The 27,292-nt window shown below is 47.3% G+C and overlaps 1 protein-coding gene across 11 annotated transcripts in view; it reads left to right on the top strand.

Annotated features, from left to right (window-relative positions):
- The window catches only part of FHOD3 (formin homology 2 domain containing 3), a 505,390-nt gene extending 479,667 nt beyond the window's left edge, over positions 1–25,723 (top strand). For 3 of the 11 annotated variants that reach the window (XM_034643280.1, XM_034643282.1, XM_034643283.1), the window contains exons 24-27: positions 881–1,073; positions 6,555–6,729; positions 14,640–14,801; positions 24,780–25,719. In XM_034643280.1, coding sequence (XP_034499171.1) covers positions 881–1,073; positions 6,555–6,729; positions 14,640–14,801; positions 24,780–24,862 — 613 coding nt within the window. In that variant the 3' untranslated portion in view covers positions 24,863–25,719. Of the gene's footprint in view, positions 1–880; positions 1,074–6,554; positions 6,730–14,639; positions 14,802–24,779 lie in introns of all 11 variants that reach the window. The other 8 variants (XM_034643277.1, XM_034643278.1, XM_034643284.1 and 5 more) reach the window with 6 other exon arrangements.
- The last annotated feature ends 1,569 nt before the right edge of the window (positions 25,724–27,292 follow it).

Genomic DNA, 27,292 nt, shown 5'->3' on the forward strand with positions numbered 1-27,292 from the left:
TCCTGATAACTAAAAATGGTGTACATGTTTGCTTATTTAATTTCCTCTACAAAACGTTTAAGTCAATAAAATCCAATAATTTTTCATTTATTAAGTTAAATAGCTGAAATTTATATCGTGCTGCTTGTGTGGTGTTTCCTAATTAAAATTAAGATGTATGTGGGGCGCCTGGGTAGCTCAGTCAGTTAAACATCTGACTCTTGATTTCAGCTCAGGTCATGATCTCAGGGTCGTGAGATTGAGCCCCGCGTTGACCTCCACACCAGGCGTGGAGGCTGCTTAGGATTCTCTCTCTCCCTTTCCCTCTGCCCATCCCCTCCCCCCACTCATTTGTGTACTCTCAAAAAAAAAGAAAAAAGATTGTATGTAAGATCATGAGAAACTATTTCAGAAGATTTACTCACGGAAAACTTAATCAGAATTTTTACAAACCATCAGTTAACAACTCATATGCTTGTGTTTATTCCAATAGGCATTAAAGCAGGTTCTCAAGGAATTTGCTAAGCTATTTCTTTATTCTGTATTCAGTTCTTACATAACCTAGAAACTTGTGCAGTATTTTCTTTAAAATAGTGCTTTATCCTCTTTCTTGCAAAAGCTTTGCACATACATTTTAGAAAAACATTAAAACACTGAGGAGCAAAAAGAAAACCGTAACTAATCTCCTAAAATCCTAACACCTAGACATCCTCCATCAGTGAGAAAGTGAGTTGAACTTGACTTCCAGTTGAATTTTTCGCTCAAGAAGACCCTGCAACCCCAGAGCCCCAGGAATGAAGACCAGTGCCTGCCTGATTGGTTTCTTGCTGAACGTTTTCAGGCAATTGGTTTTTGTTCCTTAGAACTGAAGTCATCACTGCTACTGGGTTTTTCATTGCAGGTTCCATTCCTTTTTGCTCTTCATGGGTCACCCGCCTTATGCAATTCGGGAAGTGAACATAAACAAATTCTGCAGGATCATTAGTGAATTTGCACTGGAGTATCGCACCACCAGGGAAAGGGTTTTGCAGCAGAAACAGAAACGGGCCAACCACAGAGAGAGAAATAAGACCAGAGGGAAGATGATCACCGATGTAAGTTCCATGAAATCTGTCTCTTTGTGTCATTTATTGTGAAAGTAGATCAACCCCTGCAGTTTGGGGGCTGTGCCTTTTTTTTTTAAATGTGAAGAAAAATGCCATCTTTTAAAAAGTGTTCTTAAACTGTTCCTCTACTATGACTGTGAAAATCTGCTATATAATGTACGTTGACAAATACATGTAAATTAAGGATGTATGGCTAGTGGAGGAACTTTAACCCATGTTGGAGTGTTGTAGGATGTGGTGTCATTAAAGGCTTGATTCCATTTTCAATCTCTGGGATGTGGGTAAAGGTGGAAGAAAAGAAAAAATACAAAAGACAATGCCATTTATCCTAGGAGAACAGATATACTGATTCAGGATTTTAATCGCCATAACAATGCTATATAACCAGTCAGTTGACACATGGACCACCTATTTGAGGCATCGGAATCGAGAAATAATGGATGTGGTTGCTCAAAGACATAATCCGAGGGGTTCTTGGCAGTCCTTTGAGTCAGAGGATATTCAGGTGGGAAGAGATCCGCAGAACGGTGAATCCAACAGGACTTCCCCAGAACCCCTTGGGGTGGGGGTGGGGGACTGCACATGTGTATGCTGCCCCAGCTCCTGGGCTCCCCTCTCCCACTTCAGCCCCGAACCCTGCAGGACACAAGTGCTGTGGGCTTTCAGATGCAAGATGCTCTGTAAGTAGAGGAGAAAGAGATGTGGGAAGATGCCCGAGACAAAAACATATCATGCAGGTGCCTCCTCCTGGTGCGTCTTTATGAAACTTAAGCCATCTGTATATGGATCTAAGAAGCACATTGGCTCTCAGTGATACGGAGAATGGGATGGGTAAAGGTCCAAGCGATAGAATGCCATCATCCTAGGGGTTGCAGGCCTCAACTGAGCTCAAGTCAGGCCTATTTCTTTGGGGAGGAACAAAATCAGTTCTGCCTTCTCTCCCCAGAGGGTGTGCAGGTTGTAGGAGAAACAGAGGGCGTGTGATTACTGTCCACATTCTTCAGGGATGTGGAGACTGGATCCATCATTTTAGAAATTTTGTTGTAATTTTAAGGCACTTCTGAGAACAACTAGGGACTCATCCCCTCACCATCCCCTCACCCAGACTCCTTGTTCCCCTGGAAATTTCTCAACCCTTAGATCACTTCTCTGCAGAGGGGCCCTGTGTACAGCCCATTGGTGGTTCTGGATGCCAGTGCTACCTGCTGAGACTCTCCCTTCTCCTCTCCTGAAATCTGGGTTCAGTAGGATGTGTAGCCTCCCAGAGGACAGAAACAGGAAGCAAACTGAATCCATCTGGGCAAACCGTGGCCCACTTCTCACTCCAAGGTGTTATTTTTAAAAGTTTTAAAAGGGGCTTCCTTGTTTCTGTGGAAGTGAGACACATTAGTGGGTGAAAACTACAAGCCTGGTATGCTTATAGTTAGGAAAACACAAAAATTTCTTGCCAAGTTCTTGAGATTTTTTTATTTTACAGATCCTGCTAATTTTCAAATTCTGCCCTTCTCTGAAAACATCTAGCTTGCCTGTTTATAAACAAGAGTAAATGTTTCTGGAGTTTGACTCAAAAATATTTAAATTCCCGTTAAAACGTGGACAGGGCAGACTTCAGGGTTCATCCTCAATGTCATCCAGTTTTCAGTGGGCACAGTGGCATCATTCACGTAGAGAGACTGCCATCTGCTGGAAGATTAGGATACTGTCACTTAAGACAGTGCAGAGCTGCTTTTCCCAACTCTCAATTAGCTTCCCCGTTGTGTGTCCAGTGCTGCCCTGGGGACCGACCAGCAGGTGACTGCAGTAAAAGACAAGCTTATACCCCAAGGGTGTCCTCATGATCTGGTTAGAAAGCCATATCAACTTAAAACTCTAAAAACAAAACCCAGCAATAGATGGAGTCCCTGAACATTAGAGCTGGAAATTCAATTCAATTTTTAGAGAAAACTGTGTGGCGAATCATTTGTTATATAGATGCCGGGTATAATGAATGTGGAAGTGGCGGCAATTAAACAGAGATGATTTTAGAAAAACAATTATTGTTTAAGACATAGTGAAATCTGGGTAAAGTCTGAACACCCTGCGTTTTGCGTCTGCCCTGTATCTGCCCTTGTGTGCCTGTCCCTCCTCTTCTTTCTCTGTTTCTGAAATGCAGAAGGCTTCCTTTCTCAAAATCCGGGGGCCCTCCCAGGTAGGAGTCAGTGAGAAACTAAGGGATTCCTCGTCCTTGCTCCCTGAGCTAGTTCTAGACAAAGTGGTGACATAGACAGGCAGCATAAGACAACCGTAGCCCTGTCTGCTGTGGTCATACTCAAGATGGGTTGCAAGAACTCAGACCATCAATCCCAGGCCGCCATATTAGGGGGCGGTGGGGAGCTCTGTTGACCTTGAAAATGAACTGGCCAGTTATTTTAGCAGCAAAATTATTTATTCAGGAATGGCAGAGGAATCGCAATTTGGGACATGCAGGCTATGACAAAACCATGGGCAAGTCCAGAGAGCAAAGGAGAGGAACATGATTTTGAGCAAAGAGGGCATTGGGAGGGGCTGCTTCCAATGAAAGTCCCTTGGAAAAAAGTGAGCATCCTGCGTGGCAGTGGTTTCTCATTGGCTGAGTTGTGGCAGTTTCTCATTGGCTGGGCTGTTGCCAGGTGAGGAGAAAATCTTCATCTCTCTTGGGACATAAGGTCGGCTACTTCCTGTTGGGGGCTGTGGTTGATGACCATAGTAAGGCATGAGAGCCCCACCCCACCCCCAGCTTCCTGACTATTTTAAATGTTTCCTTCAGTTTCGCAGGATTTCACCTCAGCTTTGTCTCCTATAAAAAGTTCCTTCGACGGATGTTGAGAAAGCTAGAGATTTTGTATATGTGGTTCCTTGCACATGGGCTGATGGTTGAGAAAACACCAACCACCCTGGTTAAATAAATAAGCTCTAAGGTAGACATAAAGACAGAGCAGGACTGTCATCTCTGGGTGGAGTGCCATTTGCCTGGGGGTGGTGTGGAACGAGATGAACCGGAAGCATTTTGTCATTTCAGCTCCTGAAAGTTTAGTCGGTTCTCAAAAACCTCGTGTCTAATCTGCAGGCTTGGCCTTGTAACCTCAGTGGAAACACAGGTTATGTTGAGGGTGTGTTTAATCTAAAACCAGGAAATGGACATGACCTCCACCCTCAGTTTATTTTTAGGAAAGGGATATTTATTTAAAAGGTACTTAAAAAAGTTTATCTGGTGATAATTAAAAGTTGGGCATGTCCACTCAGAAAGCTTCCATGAGTGGCAAGTAGGATTTTTTAAAGAACTGAATTTCATGTTTCTCAGGCGAGAGTAATGGGAGCCACTCTGCCTGGGGAGCTGTAGCACTTGTCCTGTCTGGCCTGTGTGTGGAAGGATTCATGGAGGCCCGGACCTGGCAGCTGGGCAGGGAGGGCTCAAGCCCTCGGGATAGGGAAGGGGGAGGTGGTAGTAGCTGACAGGTGGCACCAGGCAGGTGGAGGCTGGTCCACCTGCAGAGGCCCTGATGACCAGCGGGTTGTGGTGGGTTCCACAGGACATGGCCTGCTGAAGAGCAGGGCACAGAGCTAAGAGTTAAGTCTGTAGTAGTCAGGACACCAGGTACACTGGCTGGGTGCCCTTGGGCGGCCTCAGGAGGTTGGTCTGGAGCCCCACAAATTCCTCCTGACTTTGGTCAGAACTGGCCTTGGGGCTCAGAGAGGGAATGTCTGGACACGGGCAGGAGGGCTATGCCGTCAGGGCCTGGCCGCTCCCACATCAGAAGGGTGGACTCCGGTTGTGGTGGCCAATTTCTGTATTTGGAATTTGATATGAAATTGAGATGATCTCATCTTTGCTAACTTCTGTACCTTCTAAGAATCCCTTCTGTCTTTCCATCCTGTCCTGTCCTCTAGACTGATGAAGAGGATGAAGTGGAGGTAGGACTGTTGAATAAACATGCAGAGTGCCACATTTGACCTTCCCAAGTGTGCTTTGGGTCTAACCTGGCCTAAGCAGCATGAGGCCTCAGCACCACCCAGTGCTCTAAACCATGCATGATCGTTTTCCGGTTGCTTTCCGTGTGATCACTAACCTTATGTGGGTTCTCATCATGATGGGTATGCCAGGAATCAAAAGGCTCACTGCATTTTCCAAGCCATTCCTGAGTCCCAGGGCCTGTCAAGAATGCCAGGTTCAGCTGATCTAATATTGGAGATATTTTCCCAATATTGGAGAAGTGGACAGGGACTCCTCCCTCCAGCCCCCTGCCTGAGCCTTTTGGCAACCCAAAAATGAGAACTGGATTCTAGAATAACCATGGAAAGAGCCCTAAAACCAAAGAGGAAGTGGGACAGCAGCCATGGAAGTGGTCATCACTCATGGGCAGCCTTTGACTTGGGCCCCTTTTCCATCGGATTCATTGGAATTCATGCGTGCAGGTGTGAGAGGGCAGGGGCTCCTCCTCCTGGCCCAGGTGCAGAGGGGAGAACCAGAGACAATGTCAGGACCGATTGGCCCTGGAAGGTGAGGGAGCAGGGCAGAGGGTACTAGCAGATGTGTCCTGGGCCCTGGTGCCATGGCTGAGACACTCGATGAAAAGAGGAAGCCAAGAATCTGTGGGACTGCTCTTTGCAAACATTGATCTGACTTTCTCCTTCTCATCCAGCGGTTTGACCTTCTGTACATATGGCCCAGTGTTCCAGCATAGCTCTTTTAAAGCATATATGCCCTGATTCTTTGCTCAGCTACAGTTAGAGAATATGATCATGTACATGGAATGCGTGTTCAAGCAACCCCATTTCTGACACAGCCAGAAGCAATGAGTTGCCAAACTCCATTTCAGCATGAATTTCTATGTCGTATTCTGGTCTGGGCCCTGCAGCTGATTCTCCTGGGGCCTTTGGCAAGTCACTGAATCTTGGAGGGCTTCAGTTTACTTCTCTGTCAAGTGGGATGGGACTAGACCTGGAAAGAGTCTCCCCTGTGCTTACCATAGTAGGATTCTGTAACTGAATCCCACTTTTTAAATGCTAACATCCTCAGCGATCTATAAGAAAATTTTAACTGCTCTCTGGTGCTGAATTAAAAAAAAATCTCAATACATTTGATTAACCGGGCATATTTTAATTCTCATATCAGGGCTTTGTGTTAGAAACAGATGGGGTTTCTGAGTTCTTCCCAGGGTTGCGGTCATTCGCCAGTAGCAGGCACCCACTGAGGGCAGCTGCGGTGGGGCAGGAGAGCCACTGCAGCGGACGGGCGTGTGGGCCTTCTGGGAGCAGCGCTGTTCTTTCTGAGAGGAGAACTTCTCGTATCCATGGACGTTTGTCATTGGCTCATGGACAACCTTAGGGACTGCCGTAGAGAGCGTGTCTGCAGAATGCATATAAACACGAAGAGGTTTTCCTCAACTGAGGTTGGTTTTTTGGTTTTTGGGGAGTCCCCTCACACCCTAACCCCTACTTTTGGTCTTGTAGTCCGGCAAGTTCTCCAGCAGCTCTCCAGCACCTCTGAGCCAGCCGCAGGGCCTGAGCTACGCGGAGGATGCCACGGAGCACGAGAACATGAAGGCTGTGCTGAAGACCTCGTCGCCCGCCATGGAAGATGCCACCCCGGTGCTGGGCATCCGCACCCGCAGCCGAGCAAGCCGAGGTAACTCCTGGCTGGGGGACGGTGGGGGGGGTGCCTTCCCCCTCTGGTCTGGTCCCTGTCATGGGGTTACAGATGGCTGTGCCCAGGAAATATCCGCTAAGGACCACCATCCCCCCAGGACCTCCAGGGCTGACGTAGCCACTTGCCTTCACTCACATCTCTGTGACTCACTGTAGTTCTTCATCTCAAGCCACACGGCACTCCCACAAGTGTAACTCCATTCACACAAGAGGAGTTATGATTATGAATGAACCCTTATGGGTTAAAGTGGGGGTCAGCAAGCCATGGCCCCGGGCCCAATTCAGTTGGCCACCTATTATGTAAATGAGGTGTTCACTGGAGCACAGCCAGGCGGACTGTGTGGGTGCTATCCATGGTGCGCAAATGCGGCGGTGGCACGGGCGAGCGGTTGTAGAAGAGACTCGGGCCCGTAGAGCTTCAGGTTTTCACTGGCTGGCCCTGTGTAGGGAAAGGTTGCCGGATTCAAGCACTGCCCCTTTGCGCCTTTTTAAATCTTCAGAGGCAAGGAAGAAATGAAAACTAAAGGTGCTAAAGACAGATAAGAGTTTCTAGGTTTGTGTTATAACTTGGAAGGGGTATTTTACTTTATTTGAGAATTAAGGTGCATTTTTCACCTGAGAATGTTTAGCGGTGTTCCCGGATCCAGACTGACAGCACATGAACCCCTCCTCAGCTTCCATACTGCCTGCAAAACGCAGCCCATGCTATTCGTGCTGTTGCTTGGGACCCTCTGTGGTCTGGTTCCAGCCTGTCTCCCACACTTGGGACTCACGCACCCCCACATTGTGAGCACCGCCCTTCCCCGCACCCTGTGTCTCCCTGAGCCCCCTCTGCTGTTGATGCTGTCCCCTTTTCCTCTGCCAGTCCGGCCCCCATTTACCTCCAGAACCTACCTACTCCTCCATACTCCTCAACTCGAGGGCCATGCCTTCCTCCCGCACACTCCTGAGCCCCCAGTTCAGGCTGCCTCAAAATTACAGACTTTATCACTAAAGAGAATGAACTCCTGGAGGACAGGCTTTCTCCTCTTGGTGTTTGCTTAACACATGCAATGTGCACAGCTAGAAGAAGGCGTATCACTTATTGTCTAAGCTGTTATGCTCTGGCATGTGACAGTGGTTCTGGTAGTGATTATACTGGGTGACAAAAGAGAACAGGCCAGGTAAACTGGGTTGTGGGTTAGCTTACCTATCACAGAAACTCGGTAAAGCAATGAACCCATGCAGTACCCATCAGGCATTTGTCCCAGGCTCAGGAGAACATTCCAACTCACAAGATGACAGAAAGGCAGGTTGAGCTACAATGGAAAAACCCCTGAGAAAGCCCTTCAGTGACTTCTGACTTTGCGGAATGACCAGTGCTTTGGAATTTTGCTGTTGTCAACTCTGTTACATATAAACAAAGAATGATAGTAACAATAAATTCAACATAAAAGAAAAAATAAATGTAGTTTCAAGTTTTCTTTAGCAGAAAGTGGGTCACATGGTGCATAGAGATTCTTGGAGCTTCTTGTCAACCCAAGGACCACAGGCTGCCATCTACGGAGGAGTCTTGAAAGGGCTTCAGGCCATGTTCCAGATCCCTATGGTTTATGTGGGATTCCCTAGTGGAGCTGCACTTCAGGCTTTTTATGAAATTAGCAGATGTTTTTCTTATTTCATGTGAGTTCTGTATCACCCTAGTTCATTTCTCTGCTTCTTAGTGTTGGACTTCCGTCTTTACCTTTTAGCAGGGTTTTTACTTTGTTAGGCAGTTAACATGACAGAAGAAGAGCTGCCTCCCTCCACCTTCGCCCCAGTGTTATCCTGAGACACAGACAGCAAAGTAGGAAAGTTCTATCTTCTACTAAAACCTTGATTCCCAAACTATACCCCAAATACTTCCAAATATTATTATTATGTCAAAGAATCAAAGATTGGGTTCTCTGGGATTTGATTTTCCCAAACCCCCTACTTCTTGGTAGTCTTGGCTGTGGAGTTAAGAGAAGATACATAAATATTCTGCTTTAGCAATGAAAGGGCACCCTTTTCGTGACCAACAGCAGACAGACACACCTGTGAAGAACCATAGTCCTGAATACTCTATGTGGTATGTTCTGATCGTCTGATTTTCTTTCTTTTTTTTTTTTTTAAAGACATTTATTTATTTGAGAGAGAGAGCACACATGGTGGTTGGGGGGTGATGGAGAGGGAGAGAGAATCTCAAGCAGACTCCCTACTAAGCGCGGAGCCCAATGCAGGGCCTGATCTCACAACCCTGAGATCATGGCCTGAGCCGAAATCAAGAGTTAGACTTTTAACCAACTGAACCACCCAGGCACCCCTGATGATCTGGTTTTCTACAAGGAAGGAGAGGTGTCCTCTTCTTGGCCAGTGCTATATATGGAAGGCTTCCATTTCTCAGAAAACCAAGTAGTGACACAGAGAAAGAATGCATAAGCAAGAAAAAATAGGAAAAAATGGGGAAGATCAGATGGTGAAAAAAATAGTACCATTAAATGCTTTGCAGTGGAGATTCTCATTCTAGATGAAGCATTGAACAGGATAAGAATAAATAAAACAGTTTTGCAGTGTTTTGGGGTGTGTGGAAGGGAATCCGTTGTACCTGTGGTACTCAAAAAGACCTAAGACATTCCATGGGTGAGTCTAGACTCTCTGGGCCCCAGCAGCTCTTGCAGGCTTTGTGTCCTGGCCACGAAGAATATGGAGGGGAACATGGCCACCAAGAAGATGAAGGGCAACATTAATGCCTGCACTGTGTTGACCACAGCCATCAGGAGCGTTGAGCCCCTGTACCTGGGTGGATGCAAGGGTAGCTCGATGGAAGCCATCTAGGGAGATGGAGCCTAGTTTGTCTAATGGAACATAACAGACTGTGCTAATTTTCAAAGAGAAAGGGATTAGAAAGGACGGCTGTTTGGTTTCTCTGCACCTTCAGGGACTTCTGCTTCCAGATGGCACATAGTAGGGAGTGGCAGGCCACCACTCCTTCTAAAACAACTGCAATTTTTTTTTTCTAATGGCAAGAGCTTTCTTTTAAAAGGTATCAGTGACCTGTGAAGGGAAAGAGGACTAGACAAACTAGAATTGTAGATGAGCTGAGCATGAATCCCCAGGACCATTTGCCATGTCCGGGCACAGGCTGAGAACTGGATCTGCCATGGGCAGAGAGACTCGAATAGGAGAGAGAAGCCAGCAGAATGTCTAATAGCCACGTGATGCTGCCGTAAGGGATTGGAAGTAGAGGGTCTCCGAACTCCAAGACCGTTTTCTCCATGAGACGTTTGCTAAGTGCTGGGGCAGCATGGAGAGAGGGAGGCAGAGCCAGAAAGGCTGGAGGAAATCTTCTGTAGCCTTGAAGGTCTGAGGAAACAAAAACAAATTAGACTAAGCATCTTCAACAAATACATACAGATATTTAGAAACAGAGGTGGACGGATTCTTCACTAAAACTACAGTCCTGTCCCAACCCCACTCAGTACTTCACCATGTCTGCTTCAAGGAAGAGTGAAGGCTGGGGGAAATGACACTGACCCCAGTCTCTGCATCCTTCTGTACACAAAGTGCAGTGCATGGTCCAAATTACAAGCTAAGAGGAAAAGATGAAAATGTGCCCAGCGAGGAAAAGGAGGCAGAAGCAGCAGATCCAAAGGTGGTCCAGATGTTGAAATTTACAGCCAAGGTTTAACCATGACAAAAGTTAACGTAAAGGAAAATACAGACAAATTGATTAAAAGGTGGATCAACAGCAAATTGGAACTTACTCTTAATCAAATGGACGTTGGAGAACTGCAAAAGAAATATCCGAAATAAGGAACTCATTGGATGGGTTTAACAGCAGACTCATCCCAGCAAAAGATAGGATTAGTGAATTCAAAAGACAAGTTATTAGAAAATGCACAGAGTGAAGCATAGTGAGGAATAAATGGACAGAACAGAATAAAATGTAAGGTGTGAGGTGCACAATCAAATGGTCTCACCTATGTGTAATTGGAGCAGCAGCAGGAGGGTAAGAAGCACTAACTAAGGAGCTGATGGCTGAGAATCTCCAATGCTGATGATAGATATCAGCCCACATATTTAAGAAACTTAGCAAACCCAAGGAGAATAAATAAAAAGAAAACCATGCCTAGGTATAATGTAGGCAGACTGCTAAAAACCAACGATGAAGATAAAATCTTTTTTTTTTTAAAGATTTTATTTATTTATTTGACAGAGATAGAGACAGACAGTGAGAAAGGGAACACAAGCAGGGGGAGTGGGAGAGGAAGAAGCAGGCTCATAGCAGAGGAGCCTGATGTGGGGCCCGATCCCACAACGCCGGGATCACGCCCTGAGCCGAAGGCAGACGCTTAACCGCTGTGCCACCCAGGCGCCCCGAAGATAAAATCTTTTAAAAAGCCGATGTAAAAGATATATTACCCTTCTAAGGTACAACCATCAGAATGAGGGCTTACTGTTATCAGGAGCTATGAAAGTCAGAAGAAAGTGGAATGTCATCTTCAAACTGCCAAGAGGAAAATCTTTAAACCTAGAGGTCTGTATCCGGGGAAATTCTTTCAGAAACACAGGAAAACTTTTATTACATTAAAATATAATCTCTTTTTTGTTATAATTATTACCCTTTTAGACTATTATTTTAGGTCAGATTTTTTTTTTAAAGATTTTATTTATTTAACAGAGAGAGACAGCGCCAGAGAAGGAACACAAGCAGGGGGAGTGGGAGAGGAAGAAGCAGGCTCATAGTGGAAGAGCCTGACGTGGGGCTCAATCCCAGAACGCTGGGATCACGCCCTGAGCCAAAGGCAGATGCTTAACAACTGCGCCACCCAGGCGCCCCTTAGGTCAGATTTTTAAAAGAAAAAATAAATTACAGTGTTTTCTTTCAAACTGCAATTTACGTTTTTTAAAATTGAAGTATAGTCAACACATAATGTCACATTAGTTGCAGGTGTACAGCACTGATTCAACAAGTGTATGTTATCAATTTACATATTTTTAAAAATGAAGTCAAAATAAAGTGGTATGGTGCTATCATAGTCTATAATGCTTCATTCCTTCTGCCACATCTCACTATATATAAATGTCTTGTGGGGCACCTGGGTGGCTCAGTCGGTTAGGCATCCAACTCTTGATTTCAGCTCAGATCATGATCTCAGGGTCATGAGATCGAGCCCTGCACTGCACTCCACACTCAGTGGGGGAGTCTGCTTGAAATTCTCTCCCTCTGCCCTCACCCCCTCACTCATACCCGCACATTCTCTCTCTCTCTAAAGTAAATAAATCTTTGAAAAAAAAAATAAATATCTTGCTAACACTTGGGAGGCTGTGGTGAGCCAGTGGCCTCTTGGGGTGTGTAAAAAGTATGGGCAGTGGTTCCCTGATGCTCTATGTGGGTGCAGCGTTCCAGGGAAAATAGCTTATACGTGACCAGAAAGAATGCATATAAAGTTATCAGGCAGGAAAGTAACCTGGGGGGGGAGGATTAAAAAAAGCAGAAGCAGGCCTGAGGTCATAAAAGAATGAAATCATCACAAAACCAGGTCTGGCAATCCTGAACATATGGCAGCACGTCCCTTTGAAGCCTCTCTTGACATATTACAGTGAAAGCAGATCCCTAAGGATGTCAAAGATGGGAAGAATAGGGAATTCGTAGTAGGAAAATCAGATGATGCCTTCATTTTTGGCCCAGTGCTCTGAAAATGTATTATGAGCAAAGACACTTGATTGAAACTTGCATGTTTTTGGAAGTGTAACTTGGCATTTTAAAATGAGATACAGAATTATAAATCAGTTGGTAGAAGGGAAAACAGGAAATTGCTGGGCAAAACACAATTGCATTATGGATTGCCCTGTCTGCTCTGAGGAAGACCACTGATCAGAGGCGCCGAAGGGTCCCAGTGTGAGAGCTGTGCCAACGGGAGGCCTCTTGCCTCCAGTTAGACCACCTGGACCATCCCAAGAATGCAGCAAAGTTCAGCCATTTCAAAACTTCTTTTCTGAGAAGAGCCTGTTTTTAAAGGGATTTATGATGCTGAAAAATCTCATCTGATGGAAGCAAGTAGATCAAGTGCCCTTGGGCATAAGCAGAAAAAATACAATTTGCTGTTTTTGTATATGCCAGCGCTGTAGCTATGCTCCCATTCATACAACGAAGGTTTAAAATGACAACAACAACAACAAAACTTTGTCATTGGAAAACATATTGACCTCTAGCCACAGATCCATGCATGTTGGGGGTGGGGGGTCCAGGAATCCTGCTACTCCTTTTGCAAAGTGTGAATTATTTATGTATGCAGTTCAGCAGTGTGCATTTTACTGGCAGAAATTAGGACTAAATGATAGCACATTACGTATTTACTGTAAAATTTCAACCACAAACACATGTCCGCCCAAATCACAGTCTACTGAACTGTGATCAGCTTTTCCCAGCTATTGCCATCGATATCCAAATGGCAAAAGGCTTTAAAAATTAGTACGGGAATAGAACTCAAGAATTTAAGGTAAAGAGGTACTAACATTTCTGCCTGTGTTTTGAGAAAAGCTGACTGGTCTTCAGCCTCAGCTGGACCTTAGGCTCCACATACCTGTGTTCCATAGGCACAGAGTGTGAGAACACGCACCTACAGGCTTCTGAAGTCGTATGTTTATTACAAAGGGCCGTGTATGTGGAGGAAATTCACAGTTTTGAGCACAGTGCCCATTTTTCTTCTTACAGAAGCTTATTTCCCATCTTAGAGATTTCACAAGGAAGTTAACCTGTCACAAAGGCACATTTCTTGATATATTCTAGCATTCATTTCTAACTGTTGAACATGACTTGGGAGCTCATGTTTTTGTGGGGCTTTCTTCTTGCTTGTCTACAGGCAGATGTTTTTATGCCAGATTTAGACCTGCTCTTTCTTAATATACAATTATTTATAAATGTATTTTTCTGGTCAAGAAGCAGAGAAAAATTTATGTCGGTTCCTCCTTTGCTAGTTGAAGAAGGTGATCCTGTTATGATTTTTTTAAATATTTTATTTATTTGAGAGAAAGAGCACAAACAAGCAAGGGGAGTGAGAGAGGGAGTCTGACATAGGACTCGATCCCAGGACCCTGGGATCATGACTTGAGCTGAAGGCAGACGCTTAACCAGCTGAGCCACCCAGTTGCCCCTCCTGTTATGATTTTTAAAGCTTAAGTAATCCAGGGTGGATAAGTCAGTTAAGCAGTTGACTCTTGATTTCGGCCCAGGTCATGATCTCAGGGTCATGAGATCAAGCCCTACGTTGGGCTCTGGGCTCAGTGGGGTGTCTACTTGAGATTCTCTCTCTCTCCCTCTGTACCTTCCCCCATGCGTTCACTTGGGCTAGCTCGCTCTCTCTAAAAATAAATAAACCTTTAAATAATAAAATAAAGTTCCTTAAAAAAAAAGATCAAGTAATCCAAAGATAAACTGTTATAAAATCCAAAATCCATTTTCTTTTAACTAGAAGAGAAGTTAGGGTCGGTTGACATTCGCTCGGCATGGACAGCCATGGCTAGAGAGCTGAATGAACACACATCTCGGGACCTCACTGGGTGTGCATCACCGAGTGTCTGTGCTGTGCTCTGTGTTGTGGGGTCTGCCCTCCCACCGTCACGGGGCCTGTCAGGTGGAGGCCTTCGGTAGCTGTGTTACAGGGTCCTATTAAGTAAGTGCTCTAAGTGCGTGTGAGTGGCAGTAGCGGCCACAGGTCACCGTGGCGCCCCTGCGGTGGGGGGCGGGTGAGTACCCCGGGATCTGCGGGCTCACGTGCTTGCTCTGGCCGCAGCTGTGATCCGTTGCTGACGGAGCTCCATGCCTGGAAGAGCAGCGTTGGCATTTTCTCTAGTGTGTTCCTTCTCTCTGGTTGTTTCATTCTTCAGGATCCGCTAGTTCATGGACTATGGGAACCGATGACTCCCCTAACGTTACGGATGATGCAGCCGATGAGATCATGGATCGCATTGTCAAGTCGGCCACCCAGGTGCCCAGTCAGCGAGTGGTGCCTCGGGAGAGGAAGCGCTCCCGGGCCAACCGGAAGTCTCGTAAGTGCCTTGGAGCTGGGGTGAGGGACTGGCCCTACAGGGACCTGGCCTCCTGTTCTGTATGCCCTGGGAGGGACAGACACTTAGAGGCCAGCTCCAGTCAGTTGTCAGTGATGCCTGGAGGGTTACCCGGACTCATCAACGAAAGGTTTCCCGGTTGACGATCAATGTTGCCATTGTGGGGCGGGGGTGCTGCAGCCACACCTGTCCCGTGTATTTGCCACTTCTGGTCAGGCCTTCCTCAATTCTTACTCTGTTCCCAAGAGGGTCCAAAAGACCCTGAAATATCTCTGACGTGCAGGGGTGGGTACAGGTGGACCATTGCCGAGCACTGCCCCGATGCTTTGCTGAGGCCATATTTCTGCATCAGGGGCCATTTTCTAGCTGAAGATGGGTTCCCTAGGGATTCACTGCTGCTCACAGATATGTCGAAGGTGAAAATCAATGATTTTATAGTCATTGGGGTGCTCGGAATACTTAATGTTAATCTAGGTTGACCAGTTTATTTTGTTTCTTTTGACCAGAGAATTCCACTAAATCAAAGGGACTGATTTTCCCCTTTGTCTGAGCCCACGGCCTGCTCCTGCCCATGGAATGATGGGCGTGGTGCTGCCTCTGTGGGCACCATGCTAACTCTCAAAGGGGCTGCTCTCTGTAGAGAAACAGGGTTCCTCTGTATCATTTGACATGTGTCTGTGTGAGCCATGACCCTCGCGTGTTTTAGGAAAGAGCTCAGCCCCCAACCTTTGGCCCCAGTGCTGCATCACTCAGCTCAGGAGACCAGCTTGAGTCTCTACCGGCTCTGCCTCCAGGAATGAGGGATGGCGAGGAGCATAGGGATCTATGACCATCACAAGAAGGAAGCCTGCTTACCTCTGCCAGTACTGGCTCCAAAAAGTGAAAGGAGAGTGACTCCAGGTAGGCAGGAGTTCACTAAGAACTCGGACTCCGTTTGGTGCCACCTTTGAGATTCACGCAGGAGGGGATCAGGGTTTGAGCTGCAGAGTCCAAGGAAGAGGGCTGAGAAAAGATGCCAGGCAGGGGAGTGCCCTCACGGAAGGTGGGCATTGCGGGGCCAGAGCCCTCAGAAAAGGAGACTGAGTGAGGCAGTGACATGGCCAGTGCCTGGAGGCCGAGGGTATGTGCTCCTCCCCCGGGTTATATGCCTGTGTTGGCAAAGAGTGTAGGCCCTGCCCTCTGGTCTAGAGAGAACCAGATTCTTAGAGAGACACATAATGTCGCTGGGAACAATAACACAGTCATAATTAATTTTCCTCTTCAACCTGGCCAGGGAGACATTTTGCCTGTATTTGTGGTTGACATAAACCAATTTCCTGTGGTACCATTTCCATTCCAATCTTATGCAAAACAGCCGTATATTCTTTTTAGTCAGCCAAACACATTTTATTCTGTGGTGCAGTTACTACAACAAATACAGCCCTGCTTGTATGTGAGTGTTTATCTCTAACAGGCTTAATTTATTAGTAATGGCACCATCAACAGAAATTTAAGACAGGGGAAAGTTACTTTGATTTCTGTTGAAGAGGGATGATAAACTCCAGCTTTCTTGCAAGAGGTTAAAGGAATAAGAAAAAAAACCAGCTTGCAAAATCGATGTGAAGTTCCGTGGTTTGGGCTTCCCTCTCAAACAATGCTGTATTTGATTTGATTGTTTAATGGCCATGATGAGGCAAGTGGGTAATGAATAACCAGCGTATTTGGGCCATCACTCATTTGGCTAAAGACAGTAATAGTCCAGCTATTGCAGGAAACCAAACAGAATCCAGCCCATAACCTAGAAATTTATGACCTCCAAGCTGCTGGAGCATCCTCCAAGATAATTAAATGTCTGCTTTCGTGTTTGATGCTGGTGACTGGGACTGCGCAGGCCAAATGTCCTGCTAAAGCTTGAAATATGCAGTCTGTGGGGGCACAGGGAAGGCGTCTTAATCGATTTGCAGGTTCTCGTGGCTCAGTTCTGCTTTTCCAGCTGGTGACAATCTGGGTTTCAAGTGTTTTGACTTGTGCAGTGATTTTTAGTCTGTGAAACGGTGGACCCAATGCCCTTTCATGTGCCTGCCCCTGATTCTAGCTGAGGTTCTCCAGTCGGCTGGTGGTTCAGATTGAGGGAGAACATTCTGGGAGCTTCTTGGTTTTTTCTTATTTTGGTTTCTCTTTTCATCATATTGGGGCAGCTATATTGTCCCAGGGCTGTTTGTTCTCTTTGGTGTCCTGGTTGTTGGACTTTTCTAGAAAATCCTGAAGCTGAATGGCATTTGAAATATCCTTACCAGTGTGGTTCTGCCAGATGGGCCCTGGTGGCTTGTAAGGAGGGGGAGCTGCTCCCCCATGTTCTTTTCTCTTGGACCTATCTTTGGAAGAAGGTCTCTGCATAGCTCCCTGGCTGCATATGGCCACCAGCCCAGACTGTCACAGAACAGAACAGGGTTTACGGACTTAGTCTGTCTGTTCTCTTTCCCCCGGGGAGCCAGATCTTGTCACAGTAGTGAGAGGCTGGGTACCATTTTTGTGTTGAGTTTCCTTCTAAGGTGGGGGTCTGGGCCCCACCAGTGACATGACCATGAAGTTTGGGCACAGAGCTATATTTCTATAAAGATGTGATTACGTTGATATGACTTACAAATAAACTGGCCAGTTTCTTAGCTCATTAAGATCTTAAGGCTGGTCACCCTTGTAAGAACAGTTTCTCGGTGGAAAGAGCCAGAAGTCTAGTTCCAGGGACTGCTGGGAAAGGAGCACAGAATCTTGATTTGATCTGACGCCCTGACCCCCAAAACCCCACCCCGCATGATGACTGCCTCCTCATCATGTCGTAAAGCTTCCCTCTCAAAGGGCTTGTGACATAGCTCACATTGATTTATATAACTCACATCTTATTTTTACAGAATTTTCAGGGATGTAAACACACTGTTAAGTAGAACTTCATGGAGAAAGAAAACCAACAGATCTGAAAAATTATTCAATTTGTTTTAGGGAAAACGGGAGATATGCCTCACAAAATATTAGTCTAGCCCTGGATCGGATCAGTACACAACTTCGTTCACTTGTCTCTCCTTCTCCAAAGTGGTAAATACCCAGGAATTTCCCATTAATCCCATCAAGAAAAACTTCCCTGTGTTTTGTTTAGTTTTTGCTTACTAACTGTGAATCAATTTTATATTCTCTTATAGGGCAAGCTAACCATGGCAATAATGAAAACTAATGCTCTTGCAATATAGTAAAATAAGATATTAGTGGAAAGGACCAAAATTTCTCAAACTTTTGTCTACTCCACAACAACCTCATTCCTATTTACTCAGCCCCTGATTATTCTTAGAGCTCATTACAGAGGGACTGACCTTCCTCTAAAGATGGCTGAGGGTGCCCACCCATGTGTCCAGGCCACAGGACAGGAGAACAAAAAGAAGTCTAAGAGAGGACCAAGAGTTTCTTCCTCTAGAGGGCCAGCGGAGGGCGCATGCCTCGTGGGAAGAGTGACACCATCAGTGTCTCCTCCAGGCTATGGGAGGGGGTGGCCGGGACAGGATGGAGCTGATGGTGGCTCTCTGATTTCTCGCGTCCTACTTTAAGCCTCTGGTGATTTGAAGACCTTCTCTCTAGAAGAGTAAGAGCAGGAAGTGAGGAAGGCATCGGCAGTCTTCGCTCAGCGTTGGGGGGGTTCTTGGAGGTGGGGACGGACAGATGCAGGAAAGAGCCTTGGAGGGATATGCGGGGGTGGAGGTGGGATGGGGTGCTTAACCAGGGCCTGGGAACTTGGAAGAGAAATCAGGCCCGAACAAGAGGAGGTGTTGTCAGAATGGCCAACAGATCCCACATCACCCAGGCCCTGAAGGCGGGTCCAACATCAGGGTGTACAAGCCTCCCACCCAAGCCCGTAGGCCGGGCCAGAGGTCAGAACTCTGATGCAGCAAGAAGCCCAGCTAGAAGTTTCGGGTCAAAGAGGCAGATGCAGGAAGAGTTTGGAAATATTTTACTGTGCTGGATGGCTCTCTGGTTTTGTGTTCAGATGACACCCCCCCTCCAAACTGGGAACTAGCACACTGAAAGAGGAGAGGCTGGCTTACCTGTCTCCCCCCAAGTCTGGGTGCCGGGCACCCATTTGGCTCAGTGTTGGGGGTTCAAGAGGAGGGAGGATCAGTGAAAAGAGGAGCACAGGAGTCTGTCCTGCCTGTGAGAGCTGCTCTGAAAGGAAAGCCGGAGAGGGATCCTATAAGGGGGCTGTGGAAAGAGCCGAGCACCTTCCCAACACAAAGTGAGAGTATTTCATTGCTGTTGCTGCCCAGTTCAAATGGAATCCTGTTCCATGTGCGGAATGTACACATTCATACAATAGAGGAGGAGTCGGGGTCCCTCCTCACTCGGCCCCACTGAGCCTCAGTCTGCTGCTGTCCAGTGAGGCCAGCAGTGCCCCCTCAGGCGGTTGTGAGCATTGAGTGAGGTGCCTCAGACGGGTTCCCACTGCCCTCCCTCCCGGGCTCTGTCACACTGCTGCCCCCACAGGACCCCAGCCGGGGGGAATATGCAGCTGAAGTCACACCTACCCAGCCGTCACTCTGCTACCGGCACCCACCTGACTTGGCCCCCGGGGATGAGACCAGACCCAGCTTCGCCTCTCCTTGTACCCACAGGGTGCTGGCTGAGTGGGCTTAGAGCTGTGCACCCAAGGCTGGGTTGTCAGCATGGTACTTGTCTGGTTCTGCCTACATCTCTGATGGAGAACTGCCAGGCCGGACATCATCTGGAAAGGGGAGGCAGTTTTGTCCTGCCCAGGAAATAATGTTGACAACCCAGGAGTCTGTGACTCTTGAAGCCCCCTTCCTTCTTGTTTGCGGAATGCCCTAAGTTCACGTAGGCTCTCCCAGAAACAGTGGAGAGAACTTATTTCATGTCTTCCTTCCCTCACCCATAGCACAACTCCTATGGGGCAGTCTGTTCTTGCTTCGGAAGTGCTTTCTGGTCAAGGCCTGCCTAGAAGCGACAGGGATTACTGTGGGGTCCTGGATGCGAATGTAGCCACGGGCTAGGCAGAGGTAGGTCTGCCGAGCCAAGACCATGGCCAGACCACTGGCTCTAGAAAGCACCTGCTGCCACAAGTACCTCCAAGAGCTTTCTCCTCGTGGGTGAGCTTACTCCTGGGTTAGGCAGCACTCGGAGACTTCAGCTCTCTGTCATGAAGGCCATTGCTTTCCTGAGGGCCCGCCCTTCCCTGGGTCTCAGTCAGGTGGCAGTGATTTAAGTTGGGACCCCAAGCCTCGCTGGCCGTCGGGATCTCCTGGGGAAGGTTAAAATGCAGTGCGTGGGCCTCTCGTCGAGACTCGAGTTCAGTGCATCTGGGCTGAGTCTAAAGTTGAATTTAAATCAACCAGGTTTGGGAACCTTTACTTTTTGTTAGTGTTCTGGATTTTGTTGTTGTTTATTTTTTATTTTGAAAGAGTTTTAGACTTAAGTTGCAAAAAGAGCATACTTGCCTTGTGTCCCTCACCCAGCGCCCCCTAATGCTAGCACCTTGCACACCCTAGGACAACATCGAAACTAAGAAATGAACCTTGGTGCAATACCATTAGCTGAACTAGAGGCTTGATTCAGGTTTCACCAGTATTTCCATGAATGTCCTCTTTCTGTTCCACTGCCCTCCCTGGGCTGTCCTGCTGCATTGAGATGGCATGTCTCCTCTGATGTGTGGAGGACATTTTAAGAGCTTGACACTTTTGAAAAGTACTGGTCAGTTATTTTGTAGAATGCCTGTCAATCTGGGAAACCTCTGCTTCTAGTGGACAGATACTTGAGGAAAAACAAGATGGAGGGTGGAAACAAAAAAAAGAACTCAGATGGTTAGATAATCGACATGAACAGAACAAAGTGAACCAACCCACAGACAGTCTAATGTGGAATCAGTAATCGTGATAGAGCTAAAAAGAGTTCCTTATATTTAAGTCCAAGAGGCATGACTGAACCTGGCATTTTTGCCCCAGTCAGTGGACGGGTCCCTCAGGGAACGAGGTATGGATAAACAGCAGCAGTCTTGTTACTTCCCAGCCACCAAAGACATGCGTTTAAGACCTCTTATAGTTCTGATATTAGTCCCCGAAGTCCTGGACACACTACTCTCTGTATATTTGGTAGAAAATCTTGAGTAGAATCTTAGGGATGAAAAAGCTCACTTATTTCCAAATTGTTTGGCATTATGTGCAAAGGAGAAAAAACCCTCTCAGTGATCTGAAGTTTGAAAGAGTGCAAATAGATCTCTGTCATATGGAAGTACCACTCAGTGGATGTCCCATGGGTATGAAAGACGGTCTGAATGTGTCCTGCCGTTTCCAGGGCGGGCTGGGTCTCACATGTCCTGCCTTCAGTCCCTCTGTGGACCACTTCCTGTGTGCCCTCGGGCTAGGGACTTGATCTCTCTGTGCTGTCCGCTCACTTGCTGGAGAAATAACAGCACTCTTCTTGGGTTTCCATAGAGAGTAGATGGAATCATCCAGGTTAACCCTCAGGAAAGGGAGGCTGCCATCACTGTTCTCAGATTCAGCTCGTTTTTAGCAAAGAGCCACCTGAGAGCGCTTTGTAGGATCAGAATATTGTTCAGTTCTGGGGGCGGGGAGAGAAAAAGAACTTACAGTTTTTCCCTGAGTCCCCAGATGCCCCTGTGCTGCGTGTTGACAGCGGAGGCTCTCCTGTGTCTGATCCGCTGCTGTCACTGCTGCCTCGTGAGAGCTGTCACCAGTGCAGAGAGCGGCGGCTGGTGCCGGCACAGTGACCCGTGCCGTCTGCGGAAGAGCCACAAGGCACACGGGGATGAACATACGCACGGGCCGGTGTCTGTTAAGCGGCTGCAGGGAGGGGAGGCAGGCGCGTGCGACAGGCTGGGGAGGCGCTCAGGGGCAGCCGGAGCGTTCAGGAGGGAAGCAGGAGGGGAGAGCGGCCCAGACGTTCTCTATCAGACATACGCCGCCCCCCGCCCCCCGCAGGACTGGAGAAATCCCCTACTTGATGACTTGTTTCTATTATACAGGCTCCATATCCTGCCAGCCCTCTTCTTCTTATGTCCCAGTCCTTTTTTGCTTTCCAGAGACTGAGAGCCAACACCCTCTCCAGCCGGGGTCTGCTGCCCTGAGCGTGTCTCCTCATACCGTGTCCCTGTCAGTCCCCTGCCTCCCTGATTGCAATACTTGGCTCAGGGTAGAGGCGCAAGTAACATTGGCAGAGTGAGTGAGTGAGTGAATGAATGAATGAACAAACGAAAGAACTGAGGAGCGGGCAGATGGATGGATGGCTACCCCAAGAGGCCCTCTCTCTGCATAATTTGAACGGGAGCACAAAACCGATTTCAACTGCTCATCTTCATTCCACACGTCTTTTCAAGTGGTAGTGTGACTTCTTAGCAAAGGAAGGGTTCAGATTCTTAAGGTCTTTGGGGGGGGGTTACTATATGACTTTGTATATGTATATGTACGTTACTATATACATCACATATTTATGATGGGCTGGTTGTATTTAATATGAGAGAATTTATCTCAAGTGTCACGAAGGCCCACGGAAAGTCGGAGTCCATTAATGGGGTAGGTTTTCCTATGAATTCTTTTTTAGGGACACACCTGGCGAGCAAAGAGACCTGGCCTATGCTGGCTTTTCCCCCCACAGCACAGAACACCTGAGCCCAGGCAGAAGGGGCAAGGGAGGACCCCAAGGGGTGTGGCCCCTAAAACAAAGAGTAGGCTACGAGGCTCAGGCCAAAGCAATGCCATTAAGCATAGTTCTCTTCTCTGCGCCTGTTCCACAGAGGCCGGCCCGATGCCCGAATCCGTGAGATGACTGCATACCCTACAAGGTGCCAGGGCCCTTATTTACCATCTTTACATGAACTGAACTGAACAGCGCAGTTACAGGACTAAAGCAAATGCATGAACAGAGGTTAAGGAAGCATCTTGAAATGCCTCCTGTGAAATGCCCATCAGTTTGTGACGGCTTCTGCAGTCACCTGGCCAAGCATGTGCGCCTAAAGGCTCAGTGATTACAGTTCACAGACTCCTGTCCCTGCCGCCTTCTGTGCCTAATGAAATTTGAGATGCCCTGCTCATGCAGCATGGACTTCTTCAAGCCCAATTTTGTATCTTAGAAGTCTTGGCAGTCCTTGTCAAGAATGAGAAACATTTTATCTTATTTTCTGCCATTAAAATTATCTTTCTTTAACAAACACTTGAAGGAGTGTTTAAAGAACATAAAAGGTTATTCCAAACTAGTATTTTTATTGCTGCCCCATAGAACAAATTCCATTACTCATTTAAATGCAATCTGCCTCCAGCCGAGGCTCTGGAGCCAAACATTTTGTCTGGACGAGTTAGACAGTCTGGAGCCCAGGGGCCAAGGGTGGGGGGAGGGTGAGCCAGTGCAAGAGCGGCTGCAGACAGATGGCTGGGGAGCCCAGAGCTACGCTTGAAAATACGGTCGTGTGTGGAGGCATGATTTGAGGGTAACCCTCAGCACAGAGCTTTGTGTCTCTGTTTGTGTCAAATCCACACTTGACATCTGTGAGTCTTCTAGCAGTGTTTTGATTCTTTAAGTCCCAAGCACACAATAGTTCTCCATAAAGTATTTGTTGATTGACCAATTGATGGGTTAGGTGTTGGCCCCTGTTCAAAGTGCTGATTCCCGGGAGAGAAGAAACCATTTATTCATAGATATTTAGACCCTGTATGTTTTACCAGATCTCTTCAGATCCTTTGCCCACAGGCTGAGTGGGCTTAGAGGAGGACAGGAAGGCATGGAATATGTGGTGTTGCTTGTAGACATGTGAGCTGGGATCCTGGCGTCTGTATCATCTGAGGCCTCCCCCTGAGGGGGCAAATACAGGCCCTGTGGCCACAGGGGGTGCGGGGAGTTGGGTGTGGCACGGGAAGATGGGAAGACACTGGGGTGAGCTTTACTTTCTCCACATTCTGATCAAGGGCCTGCCCTACTCGTCTCAGGTCCACTGTGCGATTTAGGGTTTAGGGTGGAAGGTATATCCATAGCACGTCTCTTCTGAAAATAGAGCAAATACCCCAAACTCCCTATGACCTTATGTAGAAAGTAGGCCAAATACAACTTAGAAATTAAGGGACATGTAATTAGACAACCTTTCAAATGAAAGGACTTGTCTTGGAAGGGACAGCTGTCTCCTCATTCACCCTTATCCAGCCTTTATTTTGATGTCAGAATTGATCAACACTAAACAATGGGAAAGCCCATAATGCCAAGCTAAACACAAGCTAATTCTTAGTCACGTATGAGCATTCGTCCACCTGCCAGTCGTAGGCCCCAGAGGGGAGTGTCGCTGGTCCTTCTTGAGCCTTGCATGTTTCACAGAAAACATCTACCGAATCCAGGCAGAAGTTTGGCAGTTTGCTCCCTGGCAGCCGGTCCATAAGGAGTCAACAGTTATTGCCTCCAGAGCCCCTTTGATGAGTGGAGACTAAGAGCCACAACGCTGTTAGAGATTCGTCCTGACTGCCGCCCCTTGCCCAGTTCTGTTAGCACCTTGCTCTGCCGGGCCAGGTCCCCCAGATCATTGCTCATCCTACAGATTTGTGGGGTTATCTTACCTAGTTTGCAGTCATTGGAACTGTCAGGACTGTTCCAGCTCCGATCCACTCCTTACGCTGGCCAGACGCCGAGCTCTCCACATGCCACCTGTACTTCACTGGTGCACCCGTTGCTCAGAACCCTTATGAGGGTGGGCCTCCTTTCTACCCAAGTGGAGGGACTTGGCTCTTCAGGTCAGCCTCTTGCAGCGCCCGAATTGTCCTGCCCTGGCAGGTAGATGGCCAGGCACTTCAGCAGGAGCGGGATGGGGCTGAGCATCTGTGAGCCCTGTGACTACCCTGGGGGGTCTTGGCGGGGGGCGATGGATGACCACGTGCTGGCTGTTAACACCTCCCTGTCTTCTCATCCCTTTGTGATCTGCGGGTGCTGCTGCAGTGCGAAGGACCCTCAGGAGCGGCCTGACTCCGGAAGAAGCCAGAGCCCTGGGCCTGGTCGGCACCACAGAGTTGCAGCTGTGACACCTGTGGGAACCCTGAGAAGTGTGCCCAAGAGTGCAAATTCCTGCTGGACAGAGTCCCTCCAGCTGGGGGTGAAGAGACTTGACACTAACATCCGAAGGTTCTGAAGGGGAGTGTCCATGTCTAGGTGTCTGCGTGGGGCACACTGGGCACTGATGGGGCTCTCTCGGCGTCTCCTTCACACACTTCCGTCATTGTGTCAGCTGTGTTTCTCGTGTTTCCTTGACACCTGGTTTAGTAGTTCCAAAGTGTGACACCTTTTCTGTGCAAGGAGCAGCCCTTTTATGGAGCGGATCACTTCGGTCACAGTTACTGTGGGCATGTGAGGCAGGCTGATTAGGTTCACAGACTGGGTCTGTCCGCGACACCAAAATATCCAGATGGAAACTCCAAAATCGTACACAAAAAGAAAGCACAGATTGTTTACCAGTTGTGGATTTTAGATGTACTAAATGTTTATATAAATTCATAAATGTACACCATGTTTCAAATACTAAATAAATAGAGTTTAATGCCGTGGCTGGAACTTTTCTTCTCTTGGGCGTAAGGCCTCAAACAGCTCCAAAGGCTCACCTCCTGAATCAGGGAAACCTTTTCTCAGGTTCGTCAGAAGGACTCTGGCTTGGAATGGCCTCCAGGCCCTTTGGCTTTCTTGTTGTTGTTTATTCTTTTGTGTTAATAGAGTGGGAAGTGCCTGCCAATGTGCCTTTTGTAACTCCTTATTAATTAGGCATCAGTGTTTTTTGCAGGACCTGTTAGCATGACCTCATACAGATCACCTTATCCAAGTATTTTGTTTTGCTCCATTGTAATGCTGATGCAAAAATTAGAGTAGCATTTAAAAACTGAATTGTGCAACTCACTTCTTATGTAAAAATTCATTTTCTCAAAAAATTGACTAAGTTGCCAAAACAAAATGGAAATTTAAAATTTTGTCTACAGAGAACCTCAGAGTGACAAATGTAGTCCTTGGCACTTGAGTACCGGTCATCAGAAGCTAAGGTGTCCAGTGGGGAAGGCACTGCCAGGGGCCACCCCGGGGTGGCTGGTGCCTGGGTGGTGGCCGAGCCTCCACAGGAACCCCTCAGCCCACTGGTGCCCGGTTCCCGGGCTGGAACCTCTATCTCTGGCAAGAGGGAGAGGTGAACCACCGCACAGGTAGATGGTCAAGCCATTAATTCCATGTTTGCGTCACTCTTCAAACCTCTGTGTGCCTGAATCTGGGTGCATGTGATTTACAGGCAAGATGTAGTCGTGCTGCCTGAAGAGCAGAAGATCAGATGCTCTCCCCGCAGGCCTCCGTGACTGTGTCCTCTGCTTCGGCATCCCCGCTCTCCTGAGAGCCTGGAAGCTCTTTCCAGCAGGTATTGGTCAGATAATACGTGATGAAAGTGAGCACCCCAGGAAAGCCCGGAATCTGCCAAGAGGAGGTCTGTGTATTACAGACAATTGAGTTTAATCACTGTATTGAAAAAGATACATAGGTTATTAATGCTTATTTTCTTATGGTTCTAAATAACATGTAATATTGTGATATGATGTGGCTGTTTGTCAGAGCGTTTGTTATGTCCGCAGCGAATACGGACAGAGAGCACCTGTGTCGTGGGGATTGGGACGTGCAGACACAAGACGCATTTTTGTTGCACCATTTAGTGAACAGATGCTTCGATGTCCTTCTAGGAGCCCCTGGCGCTCTGCCGGGAGTTATTGGTTTGGAATAAAAGGTCACGTTCAAAAGGAAGCGACTGAATAAATCTGAAGTTAATTTTATTTTAGGTATTAAAAAATACTCAGAGGAAGCAAGCAAGGTCAACTAATGTCTTGGTTACAGCAAGGTACGGAGAGTCTTTTTATTGGGAACTTGGTTTGGTAGTTCTTAGCGAAATTGAAGGATTATTCCTGCTGCTCATTTCTTCCCTCCTTGTTGCCACTTACTCTGGCTTCCTCTATCAGTGTTTGTTTGTTTGTCTTAAATTAAGGAGGTTAGGCTTCTCTGGAAGACCTGTGAGAAGCATTGAACAAAATAGTACCTTACCCTCGGGAGATGCTTCGCGACCGTTGCCGGTCATCACCATAGGTATTCTCCTGCCTCTTTCTGAAGTTAGTTTGGAATTACAGAACTGCCAGCGAAGAAGGCAAACTCTTCTGTTACAGAGGCCTGGGTTTTGGTTTCTTTGGAATCTTAAGGTTTTTTTCGATTTAAAAATGACTTAGGGATTTGGGGATGGAAGGGAGGATGCACAGGGCCCAGGAGGGCTGAAGACCCCGTTTTGTTTTCTCCTAAGCCCATCATCAAATACAGTGCAAGATCAGAGTCAGGAGACCTGGTTTCTGAGCTCCTAACCTGCGGGCGGCTGCCTCATTGTCCACCGCCCCCAAATCTACCCTGTCTGTGCTCATGGCCCTGAGATAGTGTATCACCAGATACCA

The sequence above is a fragment of the Ailuropoda melanoleuca genome, chromosome 14 (genome assembly GCF_002007445.2).
Source record: "Ailuropoda melanoleuca isolate Jingjing chromosome 14, ASM200744v2, whole genome shotgun sequence".
Classification (NCBI taxonomy): domain Eukaryota; kingdom Metazoa; phylum Chordata; class Mammalia; order Carnivora; family Ursidae; genus Ailuropoda; species Ailuropoda melanoleuca.